A 27,725-nucleotide genomic window follows, 5' to 3' on the forward strand; every position below is an offset into this window, starting at 1 on the left:
AACATAAAAAATCATTCTACGCTATCGGTTTGGGAAAGTCCACTCAAAGTTAATTCAGTAAAACAAGAAAAATGCCCCTTCAACTATACTTACAGTGATGAACAGTATACTCGTGTTCAACTGCAACTTCTAAAAGGGCAACGTCGCCAACTCTTTAACCCAAACCATATTGATCCAAATCAATGTAAAAAAGGTCCAAATTGACTGTTTTACGTACTGTAGAGTAGACATGCAGCGCCTTTGAGGGCAAGCTCTTTGACACGCAGAATACATTGGGATAGTGTGACGTTGTCAGGTTAAAAAAATTAATCTGGAACGTTTCCCCTTTAACTTTGGTAAATCTCGAATGGTTGTGAGATCATCCCTGATGCGGAAATAATCACAGTACAGTACTTACCATGGGACCTGGGGGCCCGGGTGGGCCAGGTGGGCCCTATATGGGGAGAGGAAAAGTTACATTCTTTAGGTTAGAATATGACTCAATTCAACTGCCGGCATCAGAAATCATAACCAAAAATTGCCAACGTGCTTCCTATACCGTCGCTCAATCACTATACACAATTATGCGTTCGGTTCACAGATAATTCCAGACAATTAAAAAAAAAATGAAATAAAATATTTAAAATAAAATAAAATACAAATTAAAATAATCATTTTAATTTATAAATTCATGACACCTGTGTCTTTTTGTGAAACAGTGGAGTGTACAGTACAGTTCTAGAGTTTGTTTGTGTATTTTTGATGGCGTCGCTCGGCCAATTGGACTGGATCCGCATGTCGGTGTTCTCTCTCGGCCAATCAGGAACCACCGTTTTTACATAACATACATAGTTACGTCATCAGCCAATCCCTAAATTGCGCGCTCTGCTCACGCATGCAAAGTAGGCCATTCGAGTAGGCCATTCATGCACTCGACAGAGTGCATTTCTAGTTACTTGCGCGAGCAGAGCGTGCAAGTACTGTTTTCGGCTGCGCATGTCGGTGACTGGCTCGGTCAATCAGGGATTGTGTATCTTTGGCGGCGTTGCTCGGCCAATGAGAGCGCAAGTTGGGAGCTTGCTGCGTATGGTCTAGTTATGTCTGTGCCCCTTTTATGTTCTTTGTCAGGCATGCCCAAATATGGAGTCTATGCAGATGTCAGAACACATTGTGATGTACACACATCACAATGTACGTGCATAATAAAAGAGAAAATGGAGTGCACCAACCTGGTAGCCTTCAGGACCTCTGGGCCCATTGATACCAGCTGGACCGCCAGCACCGCTGAGCCCCTGTCAGGACACAACAGAACCACCCGGTCAGAACACAGTGGAGTTGTGCTGGTCTAAACCCATTAAGACCCAGTGGTGGAAAAAGTGCTTTTGCAGTCTCTTTCAACCCTTGGTTCATATTTATTATACTATTTGCAATATTATATACACACGTGTTACTCAAAAACGGTAATATTACTAGTTACTTAAAAATATATATAATATTATTACTTTACATATTGATCCCTGCCAAAAGTACTTTCTTTTTTTTAATTTTGAGCGATGTAAATAAGCAAATTAGCACAACACCCCATAGCTCCATTCAATTCCAATTCAATTAAATGCAATTCATTTAGGGCTTATGGTAGGGGAAATAGCCAATAATATAAGGAGAAAAATCAAAAGACAATCTTACGGGTTTCCCATCTGGTCCAGGAAAACCTGGAAAACTCTGAAAGAAATACAAGCACATTTGAATGAGAATAATAATTAGCAGACAGGAAATGCATCACTTAATAATAGTAATAGTTAGGAATTGTGTGTGTGTGTGTGTGTGTGTGTGTGTGTGTGTGTGTGTGTGTGTGTGTGTGTGTGTGTGTGTGTGTGTGTGTGTGTGTGTGTGTGTGTGTGTGTGTGTGTGTGTGTGTGTGTGTGCGCGCGTGCGTGCGTACATGCATGTGTGTGTCATATTACCCCAATTTCGCCATCTTCTGAGATAAAGATAGCCTCTCCTTTTGGGCCTTTTGGACCAGTAGGCCCCTGAAAGAAAGAAAATAAAGAAAGAAAGAAAGAAAGAAAGATGTTTTTGTTTTATTTTATGCATCTACGTATGTAAGGAGACAGCATGCAAACCAGTAAATGACAATGTTTTCAAAGAATATGAATATCTATGTTCAGCTTTTTGAAATTCATTGCGCAATATTGGATTAAAGAACGAAAAGGACTGTACAATAACTTCATTCAGTCAGAGAATTATAGTTTTAGATAATCATATTACACAATTAGAATATTAGAGTTATATTCTACATGCAAGATATAATAATTATTAAAACATGCGCATTGTATATAATGTATAATAGTATCTATCTCAAAATGTGCATGTGGCTCACTTACATTGTCTATACATGCCTGGATGGAAATGTAAAAGATTCATGCCAGCATTATGCTTTGTTGATTCGATGGCATAGCTGCTACATGAGCTCATGCACACACCGCTTTGGGTTGGAATTTTATAGACAGCTTTAGGTTGGAATTTTATAGATGGATTTTATGTATCTATAAAATTCCAACCTAAATCTGCGTGCATGAACTCATGTGGCAGCTTTGCAATCAAATCAATCATATGCATAATGCAATGCTGGCAGGTGTGCCATTTTTCTTTTCCATTACCTTAATTGACCTCGAACAAAAATGTCCATTGTCCTGTCTGTCTGTCTGTCTGTCTGTCTGTCTGCCTGCCTGTCTGCCTGTCTGCCTGCCTGCCTGCCTGTCTGCCTGCCTGCCTGCCTGTCTGCCTGTCTGTCTGCCTGCCTGTCTGTCTGCCTGCCTGTCTGTCTGTCTGCCTGCCTGTCTGTCTGTCTGTCTGTCTGTCTGTCTGTCTGTCTGTCTGTCTGTCTGTCTGTCTGTCTGCCTGCCTGCCTGCCTGCCTGTCTGCCTGTCTGCCTGCCTGCCTGCCTGTCTGCCTGCCTGCCTGCCTGTCTGCCTGTCTGTCTGCCTGTCTGTCTGTCTGTCTGTCCTGTCTGTCTGTCCTGTCTGTCTGTCTGTCAGCGTTCTTCCTTACAGATAGTCCAGGGTTTCCAGGAGGTCCGACTCCAAATCCTGGCGTTCCCTCTTCTCCTCTGGTTCCGTTGCATCCGTCCAGCCCTGACAGACCTCTAGAGCCGTCCTGACCGGGGTGACCCTGAGGAGAGACGGCGATGAGCACTTTTATTTATGGACCTTTACGTCTTTATTGAGTCCCGACGGGTCAGTCATCGAGCAGTGGTTGCCAGACGTTGCAGCCCGTGACCCAGAAGAGACATTAGATGTTTGCCCGGGACCCAAACTAGTGAAAATAGCAGATCTACAAGCTCACAAGGCAGCTATTTTCACTGCTAATTAATTATTTGCATTTATGGAATTTCTTAGATTTGTTTGTTTGTTTGTGTTAAAATGTATACAATGTTTTGACATTTCTTTATTTAAAAACAATATTTTGAAATACAGCATAGCCCTATATTTTTTAAAGTATAGCAACCCAATGATAATGTATGTCGCATTACGAGCGCTATCCATCATAAACCACTATAAAGACCAAACATAGGACGTAAATATACATCTATGGCTCAAAAGCGTTGGATTTGATAGGACGTAATTACACACTCATGGCATAAAATGTGTTAAGTGAGATCCAGGAATAAGGCTGAGAGGTTAGGTGAACTTTATATACTTTATTTTTTATACATAATATATTTGACATGTACAGGTATGTATCGTATCTACAGTATGTAAGCCGTTGTGGTTTCTCGTCAGTTTTCGCTAAGAATGAGGGTGTCTATCCACCTTCGCAATGCGATAGCTCCTAGGACAGGGATTCTCATCCTGTGGGTCGTGACCCCACGGGGGGTCGCCAAATTATTCCGGGGCGGGGGGTCGCCAGATTTTACTCATAAGCCTAATTCGGGTAGCAGCACAAGTCAATAACGAATTTATTTGAGTGGTGCCTCCGCTCCACTACGCAGCACAGTACACTACAATACAGTACAGAGCACAGTACAGTAACTATAACAATAAATGTATAGTGGCACCGCTCAGTTCACACAGTGTGATTCTTTTCAGAATATACTTACTGCTTTTCTTTTTAAAAGGGGTGGTAGCGGGATATGGCATGGTATTTTTGGGGGTCCCCCCAGCCCAAAAGGTTTAGAACCCCTGCCCCAGGAGATGGATTGCTGAATGTACCTACCAATGCAGCTCCCAGCATGTGTCAGTTACCCAAGCAGCGCTACTCATATACACTGAGTGGCCGGGATTGAACCGGTGAACTTGTGGTCCAATGGCGAGTGTTCTACCAATATAGCTACCCGGTCAACAGCAGTACAGTAAGTATGTGTGTGTGTGTGAGTGCTTATGATAATACTCACTGGTACGCCATCAGTTCCTGGGAACCCTGGCACGCCCATAGGTCCCTGAAAAAGACACACAGACAGATGTATTGATTGACTGTATAGCAGTCAAAACAGTTGCAGTGCAGCCCTGATTATATATGTACAATTTTGTGAGTGTCTTGTAAGCCCGTGCGGGCTGGGCATCTTATGATGTAGGACACTTTAATACAAACTCTATCTATCTATCTATCTATCTATCTATCTATATAAAATCCCAGCCCATTGTTTGGGGAAACAGTGGACAAGAGGTTTAGCGACTGACCTATGGCCCCTGCATATGTATGGACCCTGCCTATGGCCAGTATGCACAGTACAGGAGGAGAATGGAGGTTCGCAAGTCTCTGCTCATGAAAGACCCAATGAGGATGTTCGGGAATCTCACCTTGTCCCCTTTCAAGGTGGGTCCGGACGGGCCCTTCAGTCCGAGGTGGCCCTTCTCTCCTTTGGGCCCGTTGGGGCCCGAGGGCCCTGGGAAGCCCTCAGGACCAGAGCCTCCCGATGGTCCCAGTGGTCCATGACGACCCTGAGGGGGAGAGAGAGAGAGAGAGAGAGAGAGAGAGTTATTATTATGTTCAACTCTAGTTACATTATTATTACTAGTTCAGTTCAGTTCAGTTCAGTTCAGTTCAGTTCAGTTCAGTTCAGTTCAGTCCAGTCCAGTCCAGTCCAGTTCATCCTGCCCCAGCCTGTGTGATTTCTGGTCTAGAGGTGCGGGTGCCGGTCGAAAAACAGACAGAACCGGATTGGTTCACCGATCTGAGCACCCGCCCCCCGCCCGCATCGGAAAAACAAAGTTGTGCATCTTGACCATAATGACCCTAGAGAAAATGTGTGCCAGTCTGTGTGAGTTTTGCACTCGGCGATGCGACTGGTATAGGGCAAGGTTTCTGAACTGTCCACACAGCCCTCCTCTGAGACACAGATGTAATGTTTTCTACAATGCAGTATTGATACTTTTACTTAACCCATTTTGGGCGGGAACCCCTTTTGGTGTTAGCATTATGTTATGTTATGTTATGCTATTGAAAAATAGCAGATCTACAAGCTCATAGCGCGCCACCGAGTGGCGCGCTACGAGATTGTAGGCCTGCTATTTTTGAAAAACCCGAAGAACGACTGACATAGAAACATAGCTTTTTCAGAAAACTGTCAGGATGTAGAAGACATTTTCAGAATCTGATCTCAGGTCAGTACAAGTACAAAACGAGAGTACTTTTTTTGCACGACTGGTTTTCGTCTTGTCTCCGACATCATCTTGAACATGCAACGAGGAGATAAACGCCTCGGATATCACTCGCCCCTGCAGGGCCCTCGTGTATACTTCCAAGCGCCACGCCAGACTTCTCATCAAGGCTTTTCCAATTACACACTGTCATTTTGCTGTTACGAGCCCGGAGAACATCTTCCTTTACAAATTGCTACTAGGCGGGGAAGAAGAAGCCATTTTGTTCTTGTGTGTGTATTTTTTTTTTTTCTTCATTTGGACCGTCTATACGGTCGTGTATTCGGAGGATGAGAGGCATGAAACAAGCCCGGGCGGAAAACACCCCCGTTTGTGGGTTTTCTCTCGTAGAAAAGGCGCTGTGTGTGCAATCACGCCTCGCAATCATACAGAAAGCTCACGGTGGGGAGGGGGGGGAGACAGTAAAGAGGTTTATGTGGGCATGCAATGGCCTGTCGCACCGACACGGTGGTCTGTGAGTGGAAATGTGAGAGGAGGAGGAGGCAGGCGAGGGTTTACTGTACGGTTTGTAAATCCCCCCCCCCCCCCCCACAAACAATGCGGTAACTTTCTGGAATTAGTTTATAAATTGCTACGTTTCTGCAGATGATCCCGGCTTTGGATTTGGATTTTTCGAAACAACTCACTCTATCGGGCAAAATACTTAAGCTCGTTGTCGAGGTTTTTCCCGTTTATTTTTTTTACAGTATGTAAAGTAAAGTTTGATAATGGCAGGACAGTTGCTCTGTTGCTGATTTCATTACCCGCAGTACCCGATGACAACCACATGAGGGCAGTGAAAAGATACGAATGCAGCACTCTTTTTTTCTCTTTCGCTACACACGTGCGACGGGGTGCCACACACACACACACACACACACACACACACACACACACACACACACACACACACACACACACACACACACACACACACACACACACACACACACACACAGTCACACACAGTCACACACAGCAGCTTAACCTGCTGACAACCCATGATTAGGTCATATTTTAAGAGCAGTGGTATAACAGGGCCGAGAGAAGGAGAGCTGGATGATGGATGGATGGAGGAAGGAGAGAGTGGGGTGAAAGGAAGGGGGAGGGAGGGAGGGGTGCGGGGTCAACGACGAGACAGACAGACAGACAGACAGACAGACAGACAGACAGACAGACAGACAGACAGACAGACAGACAGACAGACAGACATTTCTTTAGGGATCAATTCATGTCTATGTATCTATCTATACAATTCCAACCTGCTGCAAAGCTGAGCACATGAACTAATGTAGCAGCTGTGCAATCAAATAAACTATGCATTATATATGCAATGCTGGCAGGTGTGCATTTGTCTTGTTTCCACGAGGCATTTATACACAAGAAAACATGTAAATGCAGGAATGTATGCGCTGCGCACGACGTGTGCGTGCGTGTGCGTGCGTGCGTGTGTGTGTGTGTGTGCATTTTTATACTTATGCGGACTACACTCGTTTCCCAACCCTAACCTATACATCACTAGTGCATTAGAATCGGAGGTTTAATTCCTGTCCAAACCTTAAATGGTAAATGGTGCATTTATCTAGATAGTGCTTTTATCCAAAGCCCTTTACATACTGTAGATTGTGCATTACATTCACACACCGATGGCGGAGGAAACCATGCAAGGCACCAACCTGCACATCGGGAGCAATTAGGGGTTCAGAGTCTTGCTCAAGGACACTTCGACACTAACATAAAAGTGTAACTAACCTGATCCCCAAACTCGAACAAGATACAGAAGTACACATGTGCACGCACATGCACGCACACGCACACACACCAATTTGTACACACCTGGCCCTATTCAAAGACGAGGAGTGCTCTGCCCGAAGACAAAGTAATTTAGCTAAACCAGAGCTCTAGCATTGGCAACGCAACATACCAACGCTCCCTTAGTAACACACTAACACAAGTACACACTGTTAGTACTCTTAGTAACACAATGAAATAATATTTTGAAAAATAGCCTAAATGTACATAGTGCTGAAGTGGTTACTGCATGATTTGTAATAATAATCAAAATCTACAAAGTAACTAGTAGCTAAAGTTTTCAAATGAATGTAGTGGAGTAAAAGTACACATTTTGGCTTTGATGTAGTGGCGTAGAAAGTAAAAGTATTGAAAATTGGAAATACTCGAGTAAAGTACAAAATAAAACCTCAAAATGGTACTTAAGTACAGTATTTAAGTTTATGTACTCATAGTTACTTTCCACCACCGTCAGGCGGGTGTCCGCAACGCGGCAAACCTCACAGTTATATAGTCACATAAATATCATGGTAGCTCTTATTAGAATTCAACGCAGAGTCACGTTGCATTCTCTGGATATTCTGCTCCCTAGCCCAGTGAGCGCCTTGGGGCTGGCACTGTGTGTATAATGACAGGGCTATGTGGTGGGCCGCGTGGAAGAAACAGGCGACCGACTTAAGGAGCTAACTGGGTAATAAGCTAGCATTCACACCTGGTTTCACCCGGGTGAAATATGCACATAGGTTCCACACAAGGGGGCGTCTACTTTCTCTCATGTTTTACCCTGAGCAACACACCCCCCTCTCTCCGGGTCAGTGACCGTCTGACTCTCTCCCTCCATATTTAAATATCGACTTTGACTTGAACTCGCTCTTCCTTTCTCTCCTTCTCCCTCTCTCTCATTTCGCTCAGTTATACCGTTTTCTAGTTTTCCGTCTCCACCCCTCTGTATCTTTCCCTTTCACACATTGGTCTGGCTCTCGCTGTTGTTCATCATGTCCCCAATGTGCCCCACCCCGGCCGTATACCTTGCGTCTAATAACCAGTCTTTACCAGAGTTAAGGTCATAGTTTGTGTGTGTGTGTTATTGTTTTTCTGTTAAGTGGTCCCTCTCTAGAAGAAGAAAGGGCACTTTGAAAAGGTTGCGAGGTCGACCTCGTCAAAACCTTGGGGTTTTATGAACACACGTTGGAAACGCGCCTTGCTTAGTGTCTATACTTTTCAGGTAAAAGGGGGTCATTTAAAAAAAAAAAAGGCTTCCTCGCGTTCCTCTGTTGGCTGGGTGGGGTGCTCTGTCTGCCTGCCTGGTGTTATATAAGGTTGGGTGTTAAGTGAGGTGAAGGAGAAGATGACTTGGCTGTGTGCAGTTGTCAGCTATTCACCGCTAACATCAGCTACGTAGCTAGAACTGCTTCTCAACTCTCTGCTTTCTATTACGGCAGGCAGTTTACCCATTAACCCATTTTGGACTCGATGGTCGATTAAAAAAAAAGGCTTCTAAATCCTAAAAATGTTCTGAAAAACCTATGTTTCTATGTCAGTGGTGCTCAACCTTGTTCCACGTCAAGGACCCCCATAATTATCTCTATTGGGCCACGGACCCCCCCCATCTCAAAATATGTAGTTCCAGGGACCCCCCAGAAGCAAATATTTTAGTTAAAAATGTTCGCTCTGAAATATATATTCAATGATTTTAACGATTTTAACGATTTTTCTAAAATAGCAGATCTATAAGCTCGTAGATGCTCGTATGAGCTTGTAGATCTGCTGTTTTTCAATAGCTAAATTATAGCATAATGTTTAAAACACCAAAAGGGGTTCCCGAAGACCGGAGGCCGATTCTACAAATGTCTTCTAAGTCCTAACGGTTTTCTGAAAAGCAATAGCAGATCTACAAGCTCATAGCGTGGCAATAAGTGATGAGCTATGACATTTTGCCAGCTATACATTTTGTCAATGAAACAGTAGGGAGGAAACCACCTCCGACCAGTTTAGATTTATTCGACTAAAACTATGACGAAAAATGTTCGTCGACTACCTTTTTTCTCGGACGAAAAGCTAAATAATAAAAGCTAAATAAAAACAAAGCTATGATGACTAAACTAGCTATAACACTAAATATATTAACAATTTGGTCAACAACAAAAAACTAGACTAAAATGTTAGGGAGGGACTACTAGTGGAGAGGATATCATATCCCAGTAGAACTAATTTATTGTTTGGTTGCGCTCGGGTGTTGCGCTCTGAAAATAGCAGATCTACAAGCTCACAATGCGTCGCAGCACGACAAGAATAGTTTGAAGGACAAATGAAGAACCGATGAATAAAACAAACCTCTCTTTCACAAGAACCAGACTGACTGAGGGCTCTATTTTATTTCATGATGTGACCACTGAGGGGCGCTCTATGTATCCCTCCGCAAACCCCATCAGCCACTTCACAACCAGCTGGACTGAGGGCTCTATTTTATTTCATGATGTGACCACTGAGGGCGCTCTATGTATCCCTCCGCAACCCCATCAGCCACTTCACAACCAGCTGGACCGAGGGGTCTATTTCATGATGTGACCACTGAGGGGCGCTCTATGTATCCCTCCGCAAACCCCATCAGCCACTTCACAACCAGCTGGACTGAGGGGTCTATTTTATTTCATGATGTGACCACTGAGGGGCGCTCTATGTATCCCTCCGCAAACCCCATCAGCCACTTCACAACCAGCTGGACTGAGGGGTCTATTTTATTTCATGATGTGACCACTGAGGGGTGCTCTATGTATCCCTCCGCAACCCCATCAGCCACTTCACAAACCAGCTGGACCGAGGGGTCTATTCCATGATGTGACCACTGAGGGGCGCTCTATGTATCCCTCCGCAAACCCCATCAGCCCCACTTCACAGTCACACAACTATTTGACAAGTTTCTAAACAACCTTTGCGAGGAAATTGTTGCTCAAGGACATGGAGGAGGAATGTCAACCGATTCCTTCACACAGCTGTACATTCCTATAGCATCATGTCCTCCTGTCCTCTCTCTATATATGGTCGTATGTCTAAATAATACATCGTAAATAAAACATGCAGAATCAAGTGAGTAAAAGTAAAGAGTAGAACATTCGTTGCAGCTGCTGATGTTCCTCTTTGTGTCAGACAAAGTGTAGAGTTCAGCGAGCATTCGAGTATCACTATTAGTATTTTTGGCCGTGACGCCCCACAATAATCATATTTGAAATGGGGACCCCAAAAATAATCATATTTGAAATGGGGACCCCAAAAATAATCACATTTGAAATGGGGACCCCAAAAATAATCACATTTGAAATGGGGACCCCAAAAATAATCACATTTGAAATGGGGACCCCAAAAATTATCACATTTGAAATGGGGACCCCAAAAATAATCACATTTGAAATGGGGACCCCAAAAATAATCACATTTGAAATGGGGACCCCAAAAATAATCATATTTGAAATTGGGGACCCCAAAAATAATCATATTTGAAATGGGGACCCCAAAAATAATCGTATTTCAAAAGGGGACCCCCAATACAATCATATGCCCCCCCCCGACAATAACTTAAAATGGTAGGAGTTTAGGCATTACAATTGCTTTGACATGGTTCCACAGATAAATAGTGAAAATAGCAGATCTACAGTCTTAGGACAACTCCCACTTTCTTATATTATTTGACAATTACACCAATGTTTGACCAGTTTTGACCCCCCCTCCCCTCCACAGGTTGAGAACCCCTGCTCTAGGAGTTTAGAGAAGTCAATCACGGTTTGAAGACCGAGGTAACACGACACGGAAAATGTCAATATTCTCCTCATCAACTCAGAAACACTTAAACCTTTAAAACCCCGTCACTCTTTCACCAGCGTGTGTCTCATCTTTAGCCTCTTTCTCTGACACCACCACAAACATCCCATAATACACTCCCTCATAATGAACGCTTTCCAAGAAACCCAACGTAATCCATCGCTGTCCTCTTAAAGACTTTGGGATCGCGTTGTGTTTTTCGCCCGATCCTGTCTTTTCTAAAGCTGGATACGCATCTTTCAGCAAGACTCCCCTCAAAGCATGGTGTTGTTAATGCACATGCAAACGCACACGCGTGCACATGCACGCACGCACGCACCCCAACGAGCGACTGACTATACCTCACAACACAACCTGGAGGCACATACAGATAATATGACCAGGAATGTAGTGCCAGGTGTAATTACTGGACCAATTATCTCCTTAAAACTAGCTCTCCTATGCCATGCTATCCGCTGCAATGTTTGTATAGGGTGCAATATATCATTCCTTTCGCCTGGGGATATAGTCACAAAAATGACACGAAAATAACCTGCAGGTTTATGCTGTGTCAGTTTTTTAACAGCATATATACTATAAGACCACTTAAGATATAAGACAAGTCAAGGCCCCTTCTTCCTCCACTCACCCTCCGCTTTGTCTTGCTAGATTAGCCACTTAACCCATTTTGACCTGAGATCAGATTCTATAAATGTCTTCTACATCCTGACAGTTTTCTGAAAAAGCTATGTTTCTATGTCAGTCGTTCTTCGACTTTTCAAAAATAGCAGACCTACAAGCTCGTAGCGCGCCACTCGGTGGCGCGCTATGAGCTTGTAGATCTGCTATTTTTCAATAGCTAAAGCATAACATAATGCTAACACCAAAAGGGGTTCCCGCCCAAAATGGGGTTTAAACCCTATTCATGGGTCTTCAACGTTTTTCAGACCAAGAACCCTCTCTTAGCTGAGAAAGAGATGAAGCAGTGTCACAGATTAAACCTTTTCATAGGTTTCATAGGTAGCGTTGTGAGATGTTGTGTTGGATTGTGACTTTTCAGACAGTTCACCACTTCAAACCCTTAATGCTTGTACTTGGTCCGCTCTAATTTTCTCTCTACATCAAACCTCTTTTATTGGAGACAATAGACAAGCTCACAACGCCTTGCAGCACGAGGTAATGTGTGCTTGCAGATGTGCTATTTTTGACTAATCCCCCCCAAAATAGAGATTCTAGTGGTTAATTAGGGGTCCCGGACCGCCTGTTGAAGACCCCTGCCCTATATACACTTGGCTGACCAGAGTGCCCCAGGGCTCTGAACTTGACCCCCATATTTTTTCCCCCTTGACCCGAAATTGCTTTGCCGAAAAAAGCCAATGTGCAAACTCACAACGCATTGTGTCGCAGCCCTTCATGAACAAGTAGGTTGTATGACGAATATGGCAAAAAAAATAGCCATCCTACAAACTTTCATCGGATTGCAAATGAGATATGTTTTAACCCATTCTGGGCGGGAACCCCTTTTGGTGTTATGCATTATGTTATGCTTTAGCTATTGAAAAATAGCAGATCTACAAGCTCATAGCGCGCCACCGAGTGGCGCGCTACGAGCTTGTAGGTCTGCTATTTTTGAAAAATCGTGAAAATATTTTTTTCAGAAAACTGAATAAAGATGCCAGCAGGGTAAAAAGGCATTAATATGTATAGAATGTAGAAATGAGTGCCATCTTTTCCCATGAGCACATACTGTACCTGTACCTGTACAGTAGCCCCAGGTCTATACAGATGTCACCATACTGTATAGGTTCACAGTCACAGAACCTATATGGTGTCATCTAGGATTTCCATGACCTAACACTCAATATCGCACCTCCGAGCTCTCCTACTCTTCCATCCATTTCTTCTCCTCTTTCATAGCTTCTTTTGATCTTCAAGCGAAGAGGCTACATGTGACGGGCGAGTGTATGTGTGAAGAGTCAAGAGTGTGTGTAAAGGTCAGTTTAGGCTTTGAGCAACACGCCTCCAATGACATCTCACTGATTTTTGAGCATTATACCGCCTAGGTCGGCATTAAAACCTAAACAAGGAAGTGAAGGGTCTCCTGCATCTATGTGGTAGCGGAGCTTACCTTGCCTTCCCAACCAATCAGAGTCAGTGGCAACATTTTATGTTATTGTTGTTTAACCTATTTAGGCCTGACGTCGAAATTAAAAAAAAATCTTCGAAATCCTCCAGTTTTCTGAAATAAATATTTTCACGATTTTTCAAAAATAGCAGACCTACAAGCTCGTAACGCGCCACTCGGTGGCGTGCTATGAGCTTGTAGATCTGCTATTTTTCAATAGCTAAATTATAACATAATGTTTAAAACACCAAAAGGGGTTCCCGCCCCAAAATGGTTAAGTATCAAAAGTAGTAGATCCACAAGCTCAAAAGAAACGCAGCGCAAAGCCTGCGTAGACCTTGTGGATCTGTTACTTTTTGCTGTTTTTGAATTGGAATCCTGAAAATTAACAAGTTTCAATTGTCTACCCGACAGAGACCATATAGACACAACTGACCAGTACCAAAGCTGCCTCCCATCATTTTGATTGATTGTTTATTTTCGTGTCATGCACACCTTGTGCCCAACCCTCATGGGTTTATAAGACACTATTTCACAGTTGCAATTACAGCATGTTTTACATTACATAATGTATGCATTTACAGCATGTTTACATTACATAATTCAGTGTATTACACCTCAGATGTATACAGAGTATTCTGCCTTCTTTCCCAAGCTTGACAGATAAAATCTGCTACAACGAAAGTCCCTTTGGCAAAACATATCTCCATTTTTACATAGTCATTTAAATCTTCCCATCAATGGAAATCATCTGTATAATGTTACTGTAGATGCAACATAAAGGGCTGTCTCCTCATAGTGAAACATAGTGAAGCGGTCAGTTTGGTCTCAGTCCACCAAGACTTTGTTAGTTTGTAAGTTATTTTCTTTGAACAATGACGAGCACATCTCTATGTAACTAGTGTGCAATGACGAGCACATCTCTATGTAACTAGTGTGCAATGTTGTTGCCACAATGTTGTTGCCACGCGCGCGTGCGTGCGTGCGTCATGACTTTCATTGTGGGTCTATTGATGTTTTTACGAGGAGATTCCCTCTGATGGAAAGGGTCCTTGTTGTAAAACTAACTTCTTCCGAGATGAATGCACACACATGCAGACAATATACATTACGTATGTATGTATGTATGTATGTATGTATGTATGTATGTGCGCACGCACGCACGCACGCACGCACGCACGCACGCACGCGTGCACACACACACACGCGCGCGCGCGTGCACACACACACACGCGCGCGCGCGCGCGCGTGCACACACACACACACACACACACACACACACACACACACACACACACACACACACACACACACACACACACACACACACACACACACACACACACACACACACACACACACACACACACACACACACACACACACACGCACACGCACACGCCACCCAGGTTGGGGGACCCCCCTCTGTCTGACGTAAGAGTAATGTCAACATTAGAACGCTTGATTCTCAACATCACAAACGTGAACAAGCTATCGGTGGCTATTTTTGCACGCCACCATTGTATAACGCAGTTTAACACAAGCTTAAATTGGTTAACACCTTAAGGGCCCGGGCCTATTTAATCCATTAATAAAATGTGCCCATCGTTTATAGCGCCCGGACCACTTTTACCGACGGACCGGATGTTGTTGTGAATGTGTGTGTAGCAGCTAACAATAGCCACAACACTAAAGATGCGATCGACAACAACGGGAGGTAAGATAAAATCTATCGCAACTAGCGACTGGACCGCGGAGGGCCGTCTAACACAGGATCTTTTTTTATAATTAGGAGGGATGATTTAGATCGCGAGTTATTAATGTTTTAAGATTTTCGTTGTCATCAGCTAAACAGGCAGGGAACATTTTCGATGACGTGTCACTGTTGTGCAACACCGAGGATTGTGCAACAAGCGCATCTAGGCTGTGGAGCGATGCGATCGGTTTTGATATCACTAATTTGACGGAGATTAATCAATCTCTGTATCGGGCACATGACCGTGACCTTGAACTTGATGGTGATTTACGTCATGGGCCTTTAAACTGTTAATCATACTAATCCACTTAATTGAAAAAAAGGAAAAAAGAAATGCTCTTCAATTATCCGATTAACCTACAGTTAGCAAGATTAAGACGTCTGGTTCTAAATATCAGTTTGATGCATTTCCGGACTCTCACACCCTCAACGGACTCTCACACCCTCAACGGACTCTCACACCCTCAACGGACTCTCACACCCCTCAACGGACTCTCACACCCTCAACGGACTCTCACACCCCTCAACGGACTCTCACACCCCTCAACGGACTCTCACACCCTCAACAGACTCTCACACCCTCAACGGACTCTCACACCCCTCAACGGACTCTCACACCCTCAACGGACTCTCACACCCCTCAACGGACTCTCACACCCCTCAACGGACTCTCACACCCTCAACGGACTCTCACACCCTCAACGGACTCTCACACCCCTCAACGGACTCTCACACCCTCAACGGACTCTCACACCCTCAACGGACTCTCACACCCTAAACTCACTCTCCGCCCACCCCCCCACCCCCCCCCCACCCCTCCCTCTCTCTCCCGTTGGCATCGTTTTGCCAGAGTGTCCGATGCCAGCCAGTCGAGGCGAGGCGAGGCTTCTGCCCCGGCCCGTCGTTTCCAGGCACTTCCATTCCTGCATCAACTTCCAGTACGCTGGTCAGTTTGGAGGTGCAAATCCCCGCCGCCACCTACAATGGGAACAATGGAGGCCCGTTCTAAAGCAGATAAGCTCTGGGGACTTACTGCTCCCGCCGTCCATGCAGACCTCACTTCCTGGCTGCACGGGGGGGGGAGAGAGAGAGAGTCTGCTTGGGCAGACAGAATCCGCGGTGCTGGCTGGCGCGTCTGAGCGTATAGCGTGCGTGTGAAAAAGTACTCTCGATTTGTTTTTGTTTTTCTTTCTTTATTCACTTTATATTCTACAACTGCCTTCTAGAGATCAGTATTTCTCAATTTTTTTCCATAATTCCAAAATTATTCAGCCTTTTTCACTTTCAAGACTTTATTCTAGATCAGTATTTCTCAAACCTTTCCATAATTCCAAAATGATTCAGCATTTTTCACCTTCAAGACTTTCAAAAAAAAATGTACAAGCTCACAGCGCGGCACAAAGTAAATAGCCATACCCAAGTAAAGAAAAATGATATATGTACTTAGTAATAAATGTACTTAGTTACTTTCCACCACTGCGTGTGCATGCGTGCGTGCGTGTGTGAGGGGTGTGTGTGTGTGTGTGTGTGGGTGTGTGTGTGTGCGTGTGTGCGTGTGTGCGTGCGGAGACTGGTCTGTGAGGGTTAAATATACACCTGCATGTACACACGCAAACGCGCACAGATGTGAACGCAGGCAATGTCCACATAAACACCCGTACACGTGCACTTTTGGGCCCCCCCCCCCCGAGGGGTTTAGTGGGACCCATTGTTCGGTGGGCTGGCTGTGCCAGGGGGAAGATTTTAGCTGTCACACCGTGTGCTCACTGGCGGACGGTGATGGGAGCGGGGGGGGTGGGGTCTGGGGGGTTGGTTTAATCAGTTGGGGTATTTGGTGTTTGATAACCCAATTATTCAGCACACATACTGTAAACACCCACACACACGCACATGGCGTGCACGCGTGCGCGGGATTAGTTTGAATGCGACCTCAAACGACCTCTGAAAAAAGCAGAGAGAGAGAGAGAGAGAGACAGAGAGAAATGCTTTGTAATTGTCTAACATTTTGGGACAGAAGTGTGAATTCTGACTTAAATACAGATTCTAATTAAAGTTCTAGCGAAGGACTGACATTAATGTAACCGTAGTTACAGTTGGACTAGTTTGTGGATTCCGTTTAGTTCATTTTCATTGATTATAAAGAATTATTATCATTAATAATACACAATTTTCAAGACATATACCTCTCATTGAATGCCAGATTCATGTCTCGCTATACGTTTAGCTTCTGCCACATTCTTTTGTTTCTTACCTTTTCAGCGTTTTTATATTTTGTTTCATTTTATTTGTATCGCTCCCCCGGGCGATTGCCGACACGGACACGTGTGGCGAGTAGTTCTACATTGCAGTATTGATACTTTTACTCATTTATGTATGGAAAGGTGCTATATAAATAAAGTTTATTAACCCATTTTGACCTGAGATCGGATTCTAAAAATGTCTTCTACATCCTGACAGTTTTCTGAAAAAGCTATGTTTCTATGTCAGTCGTTCTTCGATTTTTCCAATATAGCAGACCTACAAGCTCGTAGCGCGCGTGCGAGTGCTTTTTCCACCACTGTGTGGACCCGAGTTGGCTCTGTACTTTTGTGTCCGGCAGGAAATAGCAGATCTACAAGCTCACGACGCGTCGTGTTGAGATGCGTTGTGAGCTTGTAGATGTGCGTACGTATATGACTGTATATGGCCTAATATGGATACTGGGTTTCAAGTGGTTGAGCAAAGGAATGACAAAACCCTGCTCCTCCCATCGCTCCCCAGCTATCACGTCCACTCATCTGAAAACACATCCCAAACCGCCTTCGTTTATTATCAGGCCCCGTTTGTTGTGGCAAGCTTGAGTTATGACACCGCAAAGCCAAGATAGGGCACACAGCACAGAGATAGACCCCAGCCATATCAGCATACGGGCCTCTTTTCAGGATGCAAGTGTGTGTGTGTGACCGTGTGTGTGTGTGTGTGTGTGTGTGTGTGTGTGTGTGTGTGTGTGTGTGTGTGTGTGTGTGTGTGTGTGTGTGTGTGTGTGTGTGTGTGTGTTCGTGTGCATGATGTTAAGATAGCAGCATTGAACATGAGATGATATGACATGGCATTCCATGTAAGGCAAATAAAGGCTTCCACCGAATGTAATCTGTTGAACAGATAACATTTGGTGGAAGCCTTTATTTCCAAATTGACATTAACCCATTTTGACCTGAGATCAGATTCTAAAATAGCAGACCTACAAGCTCGTAGCGCGCCACTCGGTGGCGCGCTATGAGCTTGTAGATCTGCTATTTTTCAATAGCTAAAGCATAACATAATGCTAACACCAAAAGGGGTTCCCGCCCAAAATGGGTTAAACTACTACTATATGAGATATTGATGTGAAGATAGCAGCATTGAACATGAGACGATGGGACATGACATTCCAGGTAAGGGAGGGAAAAAATGTGATTGTCATCATAAGATGGTACCATTTCTTTTTACTCCGTCTGTGTCACAGAGGTGGGGCTGTGGACAGTGCCAAACTGTACGGTAAATGGGAAACTTAGAAGATTGTGACATGGCATTCCAGGTAAGAGTAAAGGCTTCCACCGAATTTAATCTGTAAGTATAAGAGATGGTGATACAGAACTGGTTGGAATAACGTGTTCCTTCCACACGCTACGTCCAACCAGGGAAACTCCCCCCTGTCGTGCGTGCGTGTGTGCGTGCGTGCGTGCGTGCGTGCGTGCGTGCGTGCGTGCGTGCGTGCGAGAGAGCGAGAGAGAGAGAGAGAAATGCTTTGTAATTGTCTAACATTTTGGGACAGAAGTGTGAATTCTGACTTAAATACCGATTCTAATTGAAGTTCTAGCGATGGACTGACATTAATGTAACCGTAGTTACAGTTGGAATAGTTTGTGGATTCCGTTTAGTTAATTTTCATTGATTATAAAGAAATATTATCATTAATAATACACAATTTTCAAGACATACCTCTCATTGAATGCCAGATTCATGTCTCGCTATACGTTTAGCTTCTGCCACATTCTTTTGTTTCTTACCTTTTCAGAGTTTTTATATTTAGTTTAATTTTATTTGTATCGCTCCCCCGGGCGATTGCCGACACGGACACGTGTGGCGAGTAGTTCTACATTGCAGTATTGATACTTTTACTCATTTATGTATGGAAAGGTGCTATATAAATACAGTTTATTATTAACCCATTTTGACCTGAGATCGGATTCTAAAAATGTCTTCTACATCCTGACAGTTTACTGAAAAAGCTATGTTTCCATGTCAGTCGTTCTTCGATTTTTCAAAAATAGCAGACCTACAAGCTCGTAGCGCGCCACTCGGTGGCGCGCTATGAGCTTGTAGATCTGCTATTTTTCAATAGCTAAAGCATAACATAATGCTAAGACCAAAAGGGGTTCCCGCCCAAAAATGGGTTAAGTAAAACATGTGAGTGCTTTTTCCACCACTGTGTGGACCTGAGTTGAGCTCCATACTTGGACAGGTTTTCTTTTGTGTCCGGCAGGAAATAGCAGATCTACAAGCTCACGACGCGTCGTGTCGAGATGCGTTGTGAGCTTGTAAGATGTGCGTATATGACTGTATATGGCCTAATATGGATACTGGGTTTCAAGTGGTTGAGCAAAGGAATGACAAAGCCGTGCTCCCCAGCTATCACGTCCACTCATCTGAAAACACATCCCAAACCGCCTTCGTTTATTATCAGGCCCCGTTTGTTGTGGCAAGCTTGAGTTATGACACCGCAAAGCCAAGATAGGGCACACAGCACAGAGATAGACCCCAGCCATATCAGCATACGGGCCTCTTTTCAGGATGCAAGTGTGTGTGTGTGACCGTGTGTGTGTGTGTGTGTGTGTGTGTGTGTGTGTGTGTGTGTTCGTGTGCATGCTGTTAAGATAGCAGCATTGAACATGAGATGATGTGACATGGCATTCCAGGTAAGGCAAATAAAGGCTTCCACCGAATATAATCTGTTAAACAGATAACATTTGGTGGAAGCCTTTATTTCCAAATTGACATTAACCCATTTTGACCTGAGATCAGATTCTAAAATAGCAGACCTACAAGCTCATAGCGCGCCACTCGGTGGCGCGCTATGAGCTTGTAGATCTGCTGTTTTTCAATAGCTAAAGCATAACATAATGCTAACACCAAAAGGGGTTCCCGCCCAAAATGGGTTAAACTACTACTATATGAGATATCGATGTGAAGATAGCAGCATTGAACATGAGACGATGGGACATGACATTCCAGGTAAGGGAGGGAAAAAATGTGATTGTCATCATAAGATGGTACCATTTATTTTGACTCGGTCTGTGTCACAGAGGTGGGGCTGTGGACAGTGCCAAACTGTACGGTAAATATGAAACTTAGATGATGTGACATGGCATTCCAGCTAAGGGTAAAGGCTTCCACCGAATTTAATCTGTAAGTATAAGAGATGGTGATACAGAACTGGTTGGAATAACGTGTTCCTTCCACACGCTACGTCCAACCAGGGAAACTCCCCCCTGTCGTGCGTGCGTGCGTGCGTGTGTGCGTGCGTGTGTGCGTGCGTGTGTGCGTGCTATGAACATGACTTTCATTGTGGGTCTATTGATGTTTTTTTACGAGGAGATTCCCTCTGGTGGAAAGGGCCCTTGTTAAAAGCCATTGTAAAACTAACTTCTTCCGAGATGAATGCACACACATGCAGACAATATGCATTACGTATGTACGCACGCGCACACACGCACACACGCACACACACACACACACACACACTGTCTAAGAGTAAAATGGCCACAGTGTAAATATGGTCGTTGTCCAGTGCACAGACACAGACGCAATCTTTTTTCCCAAAAGCATGACTCACGTGTGCCGCCATGGCCTCTGGGCAGATTAGCATTGTAAACGATAAGCGATCGGCACCGATAAAACACCAGAGAATCTCCCACTCTCTCTCTCTCTTAGGAACACTTTGCCCATTTTCTAAATGTGTCATCATAAGATGGTACCATTTATTTCTACTCACTCCGTGTCTCAGATGTGTGGTGTGGACACTGTGCCAAACTGTACGGTAAATATGAAACTTGAAAGCATGAAATGTAGTGTAGGCTTGGGCAATATACCGATATTACCGTTTACCGTGATATTATAAATCGATACCGGTAATATCGCGGAGTATATAAATAATACCGAATACCGGTAATATCGCGGAGTATATAAAACACCACTCAATAATACCGAATACCGTCATAATACTAATATCGTGGGGAAATTTTGACTGGAGAGGAGAGGAGAGGGGAGGGGAGGGGAGGGGAGGGGACATTTTGACTGGAGAGGAGAGGGGAGGGGAGGGGAGTGGAGGGGACATTTTGACTGGAGAGGAGAGGAGAGGAGAGGGGAAATTCAGCCCGTCAGTGTGATATATTAATGTTTTATTAATAAAACCGATAATACCGATTATCGCGATATTATTCACGTTATCAATATCGATATCAAAAAATCAATATCGCCCAAGCCTAATGTAGTGTGTTGGATTTCCTATGGCATGCATTGTTATTTGTGCATGATATACTGAGGAAGCAACTCCACAACTGGCGTTCTGCAAGAAGAGACACCGATAAACGGCATACTCCTTCTCTATTAGTGCGACTCGATGATGTTGAAAAAAGTTCCTTTAATCACATCACACACTTAGGGCACCGTTAAGGCACTTCCTTAACGAAAGCACTTGGAATAATAAAACGGTGTTTACAAGCCATAGGTTTGATGTGTTTGTCTTTGTTTTATTGTCGGTCTGCCACACATTACATGGAACTGGACCATTAAACACAAAAATGGGCTGTTAAACTGGACCATGTGCTACGTGTGTCTAAGAACTCTGTGCTCTACCCTCACCGCACCTGTCACATCTGCATGATGATCTGCCCCTGCCACACATTACCGCACTCACTCTCATGGAAGTTATGCGGGAACACCTACCGAGTGGCAAAAAAACTACTTTCTGGCCTTGACAGCCCCATACAACCAAACAGAAAAGTCCTATCTGATTGCATTAAACGACGTTAAAGGGTGAGACCACTTTTTTTTAGGTTTGGGTTGTGTAGTTACCTTGCCATGATGTAACTCCAAATGTGGACAAGAAATAAAAAGTAATTGCTCCAGTGATTAGAAATTGATAATTCAAAATATGCTCCTCATTGACTTACACGTACGCTGAAACAGCTCTCAAAGTCACTCTTTTAGTACTTAAACAAACACAAACAAAGTTGATTCAGACAATATGGAGCGTCACCAAAACTCATGGTTTTATCTTTTCATAAAAATGTTAGCTTCCTGTTGATTTGTCCATTTTTATTAGGAAGAAAACCCGGACCTGGATCCGTGGATCCGGATCCAGATCTTCAAATAGTAAAATCAACAGGAAAATAAAACCACATGAGTTTTGGTGATGCTCTATATTGTCTGAATCAACTTTGTTTGTGTTTGTTTACGTACTAAAAGAGTGACTGTGAGAGCCGTTTCAGTGTACAATGTAAGTCAATGAGGGGCATATTTTTGAATTATCAATTTCTAATCAATCGGGGAAAAAATCGTCCACATTTGGAGTTACATCATGGCAAGGTAACTACACAAGGTAACTACACAAGGTAACTACACAACCCAAACTTAAAAAAAGTGGTCTTACACTTTAAACAACATTAAACTCACTTTGACACTCACTTTATGCATGGTGCATACACTCTATAGGTCTTAACTGTGATATTAATTCTATATAACAACCTCATCATCCACCTGTCCACCTTAAAACCTAGCCGGAGAATACATCCATCATAATTGTAACATGTGGGCCGTGTCGCTTTAAAACCGACATAACAACGTAATTTAACAACAACTTACAGCTGGTCGATATTGAGGTAATGCCGAGGCAGCCTTAGACCTCAGACAAAACAGATTCAATCTGTCTTAAGAAAAACAATTATAATGCTGAGCTCGCAGATGTGTAAGATGAAACACAGATGAACTTGGACTCAGAAAAAACTAACAACTAACATCCTTGGCATTTTGTTTGTGTTCATGTAGTCGTGTTTAATTTGAAATGTATAAACACATTTATGCATTACATATGTGACTGTCGCCCTCTAAATCCATCCCATCATTGTAATTATAGTGTGTGTGTGTGTGTGTGTGTGTGTGCGTGCGTGCGTGCGTGCGTGCGTGCGTGCCCATGTGAAATTCCATTATATTAGTAAAATGGGAGTTAAAAAATGTGCCCCTATATCAAAAGATGGAAAGACAAAGAGTATTTATGTGACGATAGGGGCGAAGAGAGAGAGAGAGAGAGAGAGGCAGGCAGATAGGCATATAACATGAAGCTAAATATTGTAGGAATCTAGCCCATTTTGGGCGGGAACCCCTTTTGGTGTTTTAAGCATTGTTATAATTTAGCTATTGAAAAATAGCAGATCTACAAGCTCATAGCGCGCCACTGAGTGGCGCGCTACAAGCTTGTAGGTCTGCTATTTTTGAAAAATCGAAGAACCACTGACATGGAAACATAGCTTTTTCAGAAAACTGTCAGGATGTAGAAGACATTTTTAGAATCTGATCTCAGGTCAGAATGGGCTAGGGGAAGACATGGTTGGATGGAGACTCACAGGCCACTGAGAGACAACATGCAGGTTGATGTTAACTTTACATCCATAGGGTGTTTGTTGGGTGCCTTCAGGAATCTGCTCTGATTGTGACGTCACAGAGCGCCCTGATATCAATCAGACTAGATCAGGGTTTTTGAGCGGTGCCTCCCCCTCCAATACGCAGCTATGTGTGTCCCTATGTCTGTCTGTCTGTATGTATGCATGTCTAACTCACAGATCACACTGTTCACACCACCATCACAGGCTACATGTGAATCCCTTGACTCCTTCAAAACCGCCCTCAAAGGGCACCTACAGTTGGGTGCCACCGATATTGTCCCTTATCATTTGACCCATTTAGGCCTGACCTCAACATTTAAAAAAATCCTTCTAAATCCTCCAGTTTTCTGAAATAAATATTTTCACGATTTTTCAAAAATAGCAGACCTACAAGCTCGTAGCGCGCCACTCGGTGGCGCGCTATGAGCTTGTAGATCTGCTATTTTTCAATAGCTAAATTATAACATGTTTAAAACACCAAAAGGGGTTCCCGCCCAAAATGGGTTAACTGTCCTTTTGCGCAGATCACGCAAACCTCAGCAAAAAGAAAAAGACAATATCGATGGCCTCCAACTGTATACGGCTGCAATTCGAAACTGGCCCCCGTAAAATCTGAATACCCCCCACCCACCCCTTTTTCCCCTCACTGTATATGTTTCTTTTCCCTTTTTACCTCCTATGATGAGTTCCTGTTTTGACTATATAGTTGTGTATATCCGTACGTCTCTAATTGTTTTGATGAATTGAAAATGGTGGGCCCTATTGTAAACAAGTGTAATGCTTTATGGTGTCGTCCACTCACGGTTAACAGTTGTTGTATTGAGTTGTACTTGAAATGTACTGTAATTCTGCAAACTGTTAATAAATCAATCAATCAATCAAACAGTACATTCATGAGCTGGACAAAATAAAATCTATAGTTTTCAAAGCGTTCATTATTGCCATTAGCAGGGATATCATTTGGCAAGAAGTGCGACATGACAAATCAACAGTGGAAGCATGTGAGTCTATGAAGGAGACCAGGATAGACATGCATGTTGAGAAGAAACATCAGCGAGAACATGTGGGTCACGTTTATGAAACCATGTCACGTTTTACCTCCTGCATTGACAAAGAATGAGGTTGTGTGTGTGCGTGTGTGTGTGTGTGTGTGTGTGTGTGTGTGTGTGTGTGTGTGTGTGTGTGTGTGTGTGTGTGTGCGTGCGTGCGTGCATGCATACATACACAGTATGTGATGGAGATTGTTCCAGGTGTGTTTATGTTACGAATGGGATTCCTGTGGATGTTGTTCATATTGCACCCCATGCATGTTTTCTATACCAGTGTGTGTGTGTGTGTGTGTGTGTGTGTGTGTGTGTGTGTGTGTGTGTGTGTGTGTGTGTGTGTGTGTGTGTGTGTGTGTGTGTGTGTGTGTGTGTGTGTGTGTGTGTGCGCATGCATGCGTGCGCGATTGCAAATTTGTGCTCGCTTAGTGTGTGCATATGATTTCTGCAGCTTGCACGTATTAGTCAGCATGTGCGCGTGTGCGTGTGTGTGTGTGTGTGTGTGTGTGTGTGTGTGCGCACGTGCGCGTGTGCGCGTGCATACATGTGTGGGACACGACATAACACTGCTTATCTCCGACTCTTCTTCAAAACACAAACAGGCTTTCCAAACACGAACATCTGTGTGTCCCTCATGGGCCTCTGTACTTTCCACTGATTAAAAAAGGGAAGAAAAAAAAGGGCTGCCCACCCTGACACATGCAGGGGTCACGGAATGTTTGGAGAGAACGGTTACCGTGGTTACACGGGACACTGCACCATGTCCGAGGAGAGAGAGGAGTCACATCAAAAGCATCGTAAAGTTATATCTAACTAGGTCAGGATTTCAAAATTGCAGAGTTCTAGCGTTATTTCCTCTATCAGGTGAAGTGGTTAACCCATTTTGGGCGGGAACCCCATTTTGGTGTTAGCATTATGTTATGCTTTAGCTATTGAAAAATAGCAGATCTACAAGCTCATAGAGCATGTACCATGTAGGTCTGCTATTTTTGAAAAATCGAAGAACGACTGACATAGAAACATAGCTTTTTCAGAAAACTGTCAGGATGTAGAAGACATTTTTTTAGAATCTGATCTCAGGTCAAAATGGGTTTTAATCAGACTAATCGATTTAGTTGTAAAAATAAAAAACGATTAAAACTGTGGCCTTGTGGTTAATTAAGAGTGTATATGTCCGCCCTGAGATTGGGAGGATGGGGTTCAATACCCTGACCGGGGCCATACAAAAGACCCAATGCCTCCCTGCTTGGCACTCCGCATCAAGGGTTGGCGTCATGTCCAGGGGGTGTGTATACTTACATGCCCAAGGCTACAGAAACAGGAGATAGGCTCCTGCACACTATGGGCCTATAGTGGCTCGGCAAGGCTTACTTACTTACAGGCTGAGAGACTAGTGTGGCCAGGTGTAATCACTTGAACCAACGACACCAATCAAGAAAGAAGATAATACACACAAGTTATGTGATTTCACTAATCGTTTTCACAGCTTCTGAATGAAGGTGTGTTCATCTTAAAGTAAGTTCTGGTGCAGTGCATTCGTTTGGAATAAAAGAAAAATCACACCCGTGTGAAGTGAGGGGCGCTCTTATCGTCTTACAACATCGAGGAGGGAATCCGGTATAGCTTGGAGCAGCTATAAATGTTACTTTATTACATTGGGTGATGTAATGAGGATGTGAAACAAACGGTGTCAAAACAAACATTAAATTATCTTTATTGTTCACGGGATTTAATGTTCACAGCTCTATTTGGGTCTTGAAAAGGTTTTCCATGCAGTCGACCTGGTAATTATTTCTCCCATGAACCTCTCTGTTTTGCCATCCACACGCTCCTCATCCACAGATGAGTCCAACGTGTGTATGGCTAAACAGAGACTGTGAGAGAGAGAGATGCTCATGTCTGGCGCAGATGAGTCACGTATAGTTAGTGCCTACTAGACTTCTTCGGAATTAGGAATGGCAAATTACACATTATCTAATAGAGCAAACACGCATAACTGAGCCCCCGATGTTTTTCCACTTGACTGTATATGTGTGGTTGGTTGGTGCGTACAGGTGTCATCCATCGCGTGCAAGTATAGCCTGCATTTTTGGTATAGCCGTGTGCGTGCGAGCGTGCGTGCGTGCGTGCGGGGAGGATACACTGGAAATATATATAATATAATATAATATAATATAATATAATATAATATAATATAATATAATATAATATAATATAATATAATATAATATAATATAATATAATATAAGTGACACTTGGGTTCACGTGGTCAAAGTTCTCAAAAAGATAAAATTGTCACGCCCACTCGTACAGCTGCCCATGCCAGTAATGTATTTAGGCGAAAGAGTACTGTACTGTAAAAGATCCCTAAAATATAAAAAAGATGCCCTGAAGAAGGCCGCCGTATGGGCTGTCCGAAAGGTTGGGTCTGTTTTTTAAGTCTCTTTGTCCTATAAATAAATGGCATCGGCACCTTTCATCTTTCCAGTGTTTATACATCGTCAGCCGCACCTCTTAAGGACTGGTGTGCGTTCCAGTCCTTGTCCTCATACAGTAGTTAGCTGTATTCAAAGTTAAATGCTATGTATGTTGCGTTTAAAAAGTACTCAAACACAACATTTAATTTGAGTACAATGCGTTCTTCTTGTAGATAATTTGTATTTAGTTTAGTCACGGTTGATAAGTGATAAAAATGAATTGGGGGGAAGTGGGGAAAACACAGGAATTAAATATGATAATACACATGACGAGAAGAAGAATGTACATTACGTCTTCCACACCTGCGACAGATGCGCGCGCGCACGCACGCACGCACGCACGCACGCACACACGCACACACGCACACACGCACACACACACACACACACACACACACACACACACACACACACACACACACACACACACACACACACA

General features: G+C 43.6%; 1 protein-coding gene across 2 annotated transcripts in view; it reads right to left on the bottom strand.

Annotated features, from left to right (window-relative positions):
• col4a6 (collagen, type IV, alpha 6) overlaps window positions 1-27,725 on the bottom strand; it is a 200,112-nt gene that overhangs the window by 58,980 nt on the left and 113,407 nt on the right. For both annotated transcript variants that reach the window (XM_079491001.1, XM_079491000.1), the window contains exons 5-11: window positions 4,779-4,919; window positions 4,373-4,417; window positions 3,031-3,150; window positions 1,944-2,009; window positions 1,666-1,701; window positions 1,209-1,271; window positions 398-433 (exon numbers count right to left, since the gene is read on the bottom strand). In XM_079491001.1, coding sequence (XP_079347127.1) covers window positions 398-433; window positions 1,209-1,271; window positions 1,666-1,701; window positions 1,944-2,009; window positions 3,031-3,150; window positions 4,373-4,417; window positions 4,779-4,919 — 507 coding nt within the window. The remainder of the gene's footprint in view (window positions 1-397; window positions 434-1,208; window positions 1,272-1,665; window positions 1,702-1,943; window positions 2,010-3,030; window positions 3,151-4,372; window positions 4,418-4,778; window positions 4,920-27,725) is intronic.

This window comes from Electrona antarctica, assembly GCF_951216825.1.
Source record: "Electrona antarctica genome assembly, chromosome: 21".
In the NCBI taxonomy this organism is placed as follows: domain Eukaryota; kingdom Metazoa; phylum Chordata; class Actinopteri; order Myctophiformes; family Myctophidae; genus Electrona; species Electrona antarctica.